The following is a 7000-nucleotide window of genomic DNA, read 5'->3' as shown; positions in this document are numbered from 1 at the left end:
TATAAAAGCAGTTGTTTAACTTTTTTTTAATATAAAATGTATTTATATTTTTGTATAACTTTTCATACAATATGCAACAACAACCCTTTGCAGGATAGATGTTTTCACAGTAGCTGTCACTATAGCTTAATCAAACTTGAAAAGGAAGGTTTTTGGACATGAATTCTTTTTAAACATTTTTTTTATTTTTATTATCTTTTGAGAAACAAAAATGTTGCCATCAGAAGCAGTGATTCCATGATTGCTATTACACCAAATGCATATCGTGATCCTACATCCAGTTTTACTGTAGCAGTGCAGATTAACGCATACATACAATTGTGACACCGAGGTTCGCTCTCAGAGGAACTGATGATCAGAAAATAATATCTGCAGACGTTCAACACAACCAACAGTAGCAGCTGGGCTAATGAGGAGCTGGTGGCTGAGAACAATAAAACAAAAAAAACAACAACAATATAAAAGAGAAAACACAGCAGAGGCAGGGTAATGCGTATAAATAAGTAAATATAAACATCAGGCAAATTCATGAAAAAGACCATGTGGTGAATCCAGCCATCTGTACCAAATACTAAGGGAAATTATTGATTTAATCTGTTCAGAGATTAATTATATACTATAATTTTCTGCCTCTTAATTAATATTTATTCATAACAAAGTGCAAAAAGGTGAGAGAGCAGCATTGGTGCAACACTAGTTTTATCTTATCAGATTAACATTTGTATTCTCATTAAATTGTAAATAATACTTGTTATAAAATGTGTAATATTATAGCTGTAATCATTGATACTGTGTTGTTTCCCGCACAGTAATACCCTTCTGGCTCACGCCGTACAGTAATATCAGGTGCTGAGTCATGGCGATTCAGTGTCTTGCCAAAGGACACTTTGCTGTTGTTAGCGAGAGAGCTTGAACCAAGGTCATCGCCGTGACTAAAACACTGTCGCTCCCCATTAGGCCACACTACTTAAAGGTCCAGTGTGTAAGAATTAGTGACATCTAATGAGGTGACAATACAGAGGGGACAAAAGGAGGACTCCTCCACTAATGGCACTTTCCTTGCTAAATGTTGTCGATAAATGCATGTTTTTTAGCATTTTTTTAAAGTTTTTAACTGATCTACAGTTCGGCATTGTTCCGTTGGATTCTTCTGTTGGACGTCGCGCTCATGACTCTTCCAGTGATTACACTTTCTGTCAATCAGTGGCCGACAGCTTGTCGACGTCACACTCAGTATCGGCCTGGCTTGCTGACGTGCAGAGCAGGTCCTAAAAAAAGTACCAGGTACTATCGTTACTGGAAAAACAAAAGCACATCAGGCCGATGTAGTCCACTCGTATCAGAAAGGATATAAACACTCCCTTCAAGTGAATGTAAAAGTCTTATTCTATGGCTACAAAAACCAAGAGTTTTAAAAGTGATTATACGCGTATACAACCATGGGTAGTATATTCATATTTAACCAGTAAACTCTCCTACATTTTACACACTAGACCTTTAATGCTCAATGCTGATAGATTTTGACTTTTTAACTACAGTATATGTGAGCGTAATGCACTTTACAAGCCCCATGCATTCACTAACAATCATGAGGTGCAATCAGCAGAAACAGACAGCTGTGGGTAGCGATGGGAACGTCTATCATGTAACGGAGACTTGGAGCAGCCCTCAATGGTTTACATTAATCAGTTCAACAAGGAACAAAGGCAAGAAAAAAAAAAATATATATATATGTATATTGTTCAGTTGTCCTTATGTCCACTAACATCTCAGGTGCTTCTTGCTGGTCATATCATTCCAAATGCGGTGAATCTCCTCCGGCGAGATCTGGTGGACCGTGATGACGCGTCGATACCTGCACAGACTGTAGGCCATTTTCCAGTGATTGAAGCCACTGTTCTGAAAAGGGTGTATATCCAGTTTACGCAAACACAATCCCACATACACGTCCTCCAGGTGCAACAGTCTCGTGTGAAGGGAAGTCTTGAAGATTAGCTCAGCCACGTCTGCCGAGAACACGTAGCCAGTGCCCGAACAGAAAGGTGGGTACTTATTGTCAGGATACAAGTCCCTGGACATGTACCACTTACTGCGCATGTCCCTAATGGGTCCATTGTTGATCACGTAGCCGGTGAAATATCGTCTTCTTGGTTTCGTGGTGGGCTTCAGGAGCTTGTAGATCAGGTTGTCCATGTTGACAAAGATGTCACTGTCTGTCTTCATGACATACTGTGCTTTGGGGCAGAAGGTAGCCACCCAGCGCATGCCCATCATGGTCTTGAGAGTGAGGTTGTGGTAAGAATCGATGAAGTTCTCGACCACAATGTCGTGAAAAATCTGACTCTCCTGCTCCACCATGCGGTTCAGGACGGAGTCGGTGTTCCAGCCGAGTAGGAAGATGGTGAGGACGCGAATGTCACTGAAGGTGCTCTCATCCCCCCAGGTTTCCCGGATGGCTTGCCTTGCATCAAACTCCTTGTGCGTGGTGCTGATGAGGATGACCAGGAAGGGAGTGACACTCTCGCACTTCTTGGGTTCGTTGATCACAAATTCGTAGGCGTGTGGGTTGAGGGGGCGGGCGCGGATGTTGCTGAAGGTGATATTTTTGTGGGGCTTGCGTACGGACACAGACATGTGGCCGAGGTAAGTGGACGTCGAACGAGGTATACTCAAGTACCAGAGAGCGCTCGCCCAGCAGACCACCGTCAGCAGGTATAAACATGACACCTTTAAGGGCATCATGCTGCATGTAGGTGAATTGTGACGAGTTGGATCTTATAGGGATTTCTTTCCATTAGCAATGTTTCACCCAGCAATGCAGCATTAAGCTGCTCCGGCGTGCAGTTTGACATTAATTGAGAGTAATATATTACTTTAGAGAGAAGCGATGCTGTTTCTGTTTCAAGGCAAAGGGCTTTAGAAGTGAATGTCCAGTTTGTCTTGGTGACACAGCAGGTTCTCCATTTACATCTGAAAGAGAGAGAGAAGGAATAAACCATGAATAGCCATGTCCGAAAATCATATTTCCCAGTTCAGTTAGTAGTGGCAACTCAAAATATGAACAGAAGCCATCTTAAACGTTGCTATCAGCAAGTCAAACAAACCATTAAAATGCTACTCTGATGACACAACAAATCAAACCACAGTCAGTGAGGAAACACAGAGAATGAATCGGTGTCTGAATATCAGAAATCCTCGCAGGGTCTTTTCTAACACTAAACTGTTCACTCAGAGTGAAATCTACAGTGAGAAAGAAAAGAACAGAAGGGAAATCGATATCTAATAAATTTCACCACTGAATGAAGCACGAGTGGGAAAGACCGGTGCCATCAGCCGTCTAGAACAAAAGCCAGACACATTTCTTTTATTCATTTGCAGAGGTTTAGTTATTATTCATGTGAGGATTGTCTGCATAGTGTCTAATCCCGGTATGGTTTGTAACGGGCCTGTATCAGTACTGTACATTCATTCATTCAGCTTAGTTTTCTTATCCCTCTCACTTTGAATGACAACAGAGAACATTTACAGTTTACTAAGGATGAGCTCTTCATAATGAATCTTTAATGAAATCTTATAAGGGAAACACAATAACTACAGTGATGTATTACTACAGCTTCAGGAGTTTTGGCTCCTGATTGGATAAAGTGCTGTGGAATACTCAAAAAGTGTCTCCTTACTGACCAAAAGAGTGATAGCTGTAGTTAATTAACATGTAGTTCAACAAAAGGATTTACAATAACTTTAACTAAAAGCACCAATAACATCGTGTAATACACTCGTGCCTATAGCCTCATAACATATACAGTAAAATGTTAACATTATTTCACTCTAAAAGTGAGTAAAATGAAGCCAAAGACACTGATTACTGTTTTTGTTACACATTCACATTGGTAATAAAGGGATAGTCCATGTTGTTTTTGAAGAGCAATATGAGTTACTGACATGCTAAATGACACAGGTTTTAGTCACGAAACAAAATACTATATATATGCCTATATATGGAAACTGCTCACTCTCCCTCAACATAGTCCACGGATACTTTTTTCAATATCGTCCCTAGTGTAACTTATATCACTTATATTTATCATAACTATCAACAGTGAGCGCTAATATCTGGCTTCCGGGCCGATCTATGGAAATGATGGCACATGATACCTCATACAGCCACACTTAAAAAAAACCCTAAACAAATCCCTTAAAAACCTTGGCAAAGTGAGTCGTAGCTAAAGCTGTCAAATATGTGTTGACAGTATTACAATCATGGCACAAAGGGAACACTAAGCCCTGATATGCTTCTCCCCTGAGGTTTTCCCTCTCCCCTCCGTTTGTTCAGTGCTGCACCGCTGGAACTTCTGCCTGTTCCTGAGCTGACAGACGTTTGGCATGTCTACTTTCTGAGCAGCCCATTCTGCAGCGTGCACACACTGACATTTTTGTCAGTGCTTCAGCACAGGTGGCTGAGCACCGAGTGTTAGCACTCAGATCATGTATCCAGGCTGTCTCTGACTTCTCTTTTCATCCTGGGAAGACAGATCACATGGTGCACTTCACAAGGGAATGGCCATAATGCAATGAATATCTACATTTGCATCTTCAAAGCTGAAGAGAAGTGACTGTGAATAGCTTCTACTCGGAGCAGACAAACCCAGCCATAATGACGGGAATTGAATTCCGTTTAGAGACCTGAAGTGCCACGATCTGTAGACTAGCAATTTTGTACACAAAGGTACTTGGTTGGACGACACACTGTGCCCTTAAGATACATACTGTATACAGTTCCTTTTTTTGTAGAGGTTGGCATGCAGACTATATGATGAACACTTATTGTGCATTGTGACTACATATGTAATGTTTTATTGTGGCAGCTTCAGAAATTATTGGAAACTGTTTTTTTTATACAGAACCATTTTCCCACCAAGTGCGAATTTCTAGTAGCAACACTTGAGTCCAATTTAAGACTTTCACAGACAAAAAAATACAGAAAGAAATAAAGAATAAAGAAAAATACTGTTTTCATTAAAACACAGTTTTTTTCACAGTAATTTTAGAAATGTTTCTGCAATAGTTTAACAACATAATATTATGTAAGTCAATTATTCAACCACAGCAGTTAACTCTATGTTTATTATAAATTATTCACAGCAGGTCATATTCAACATGAATTAGTGGGACAAGCACAGGTTTGATCAGGTAAAATAAACTCAAGCTTCTTCTTTTTTTTGCAAATTTTTAATCCACATGTAGATTCTTCAGCGTTGCAGTGCAAGCATCTCTTGTTGTTCTTCCGCGTTTCTTCTTCATGATATTATTCCACTTCCTCCAAAAGTTTGTCCCATAACTCCTCCCGGAGCTTTGAGAAAACACTCACTATGACATTTTTGCCAAATTTTGGACGACACCAAAATCGGATCTTGGGATTTTAGGTGATTTTATGCGACATACTATACTATGACTTTTTTTGACCAATTTTAGACGACATACTATACTATGACTTTTTTGAGGTGATTTTCGAAGACATACTATACTATGACTTTTTTTGACCAATTTTGGACGACATACTATACTATGACTTTTTTTGACCAATTTTGGACGGCATACTATACTATGACTTTTTTGACTGATTTTGGACGACATACTATACTATGACTTTTTTTGACCAATTTTGGACGGCATACTATACTATGACTTTTTTGGGTGATTTTGGACAACATACTATACTATGACTTTTTTGACCGATTTTAGACGACATACTATACTATGACTTTTTTAGGTGATTTTATACGACATACTATACTATGACTTTTTTTGACCAATTTTGGACGGCATACTATACTATGACTTTTTTAGGTGATTTTCGAAGACATACTATACTATGACTTTTTTGACTGATTTTGGACGACATACTATACTATGACTTTTTTGACCAATTTTGGACGGCATACTATACTATGACTTTTTTAGGTGATTTTGGACAACATACTATACTATGACTTTTTTTGACCAATTTTGGACGGCATACTATACTATGACTTTTTTAGGTGATTTTGGACGACATACTATACTATGACTTTTTTTGACCAATTTTGGACGACATACTATACTATGACTTTTTTGACCGATTTTGGACGACATACTATACTATTGACTTTTTTGACCGATTTTGGACGACATACTATACTATGACTTTTTTTGACCAATTTTAGACGACATACCCTACTATGACTTTTTTAGGTGATTTTATACGACATACTATACTATGACTTATTTCATCAATTTTTGACGACATACTATACCATGACTTTTTTGACCACTTTTGGACGACATACTATACTATGACTTTTTTTGACCGATTTTGGTTGACATACTATACTATGACTTTTTTTGACCGATTTTGGACGGCATACTATACTATGACTTTTTTTGACCAATTTTGGACGGCATACTATACTATGACTTTTTCAGGTGATTTTCGAAGACATACTATACTATGACTTTTTTTGACTGATTTTGGACGACATACTATACTATGACTTTTTTTGACCAATTTTGGACGGCATACTATACTATGACTTTTTTAGGTGATTTTGGACAACATTACATTACATTACATTACATGTCATTTAGCAGACGCTTTTATCCAAAGCGACTTACAATGGAATCAAGTACAATTAGCCAGGGGTGGAATCGAACTTGCGACCATGATGTCTTTGGTACACAAGGTAGGGTCTTAACCACTGAGCCACTCCACCCCCTACAACATACTATACTATGACTTTTTTGACCGATTTTAGACGACATACTATACTATGACTTTTTTAGGTGATTTTATACGACATACTATATACTATGACTTTTTTGACTGATTTTGGACGACATACTATACTATGACTTTTTTTGACCAATTTTGGACGGCATACTATACTATGACTTTTTTAGGTGATTTTGGACGACATACTATACTATGACTTTTTTTGACCAATTTTGGACGACATACTATACT

General features: G+C 38.5%; 1 protein-coding gene across 1 annotated transcript in view; it reads right to left on the bottom strand.

Annotated features, from left to right (window-relative positions):
* Positions 1 to 80: 80 nt before the first annotated feature.
* b3galt1b (UDP-Gal:betaGlcNAc beta 1,3-galactosyltransferase, polypeptide 1b) overlaps positions 81 to 7000 on the bottom strand; it is a 51334-nt gene continuing 44414 nt past the window's right edge. The window contains exon 3 of the mRNA XM_058654783.1: positions 81 to 2970. Within this exon, the coding sequence (XP_058510766.1) occupies positions 1762 to 2742 (981 nt within the window). The 5' untranslated portion in view covers positions 2743 to 2970 and the 3' untranslated portion in view covers positions 81 to 1761. The remainder of the gene's footprint in view (positions 2971 to 7000) is intronic.

The sequence above is a fragment of the Solea solea genome, chromosome 2 (assembly GCF_958295425.1).
Source record: "Solea solea chromosome 2, fSolSol10.1, whole genome shotgun sequence".
Classification (NCBI taxonomy): domain Eukaryota; kingdom Metazoa; phylum Chordata; class Actinopteri; order Pleuronectiformes; family Soleidae; genus Solea; species Solea solea.
Note: the sequence above shows the minus strand (reverse complement) of the source record. Positions and strands in the feature narration are given on the sequence as shown.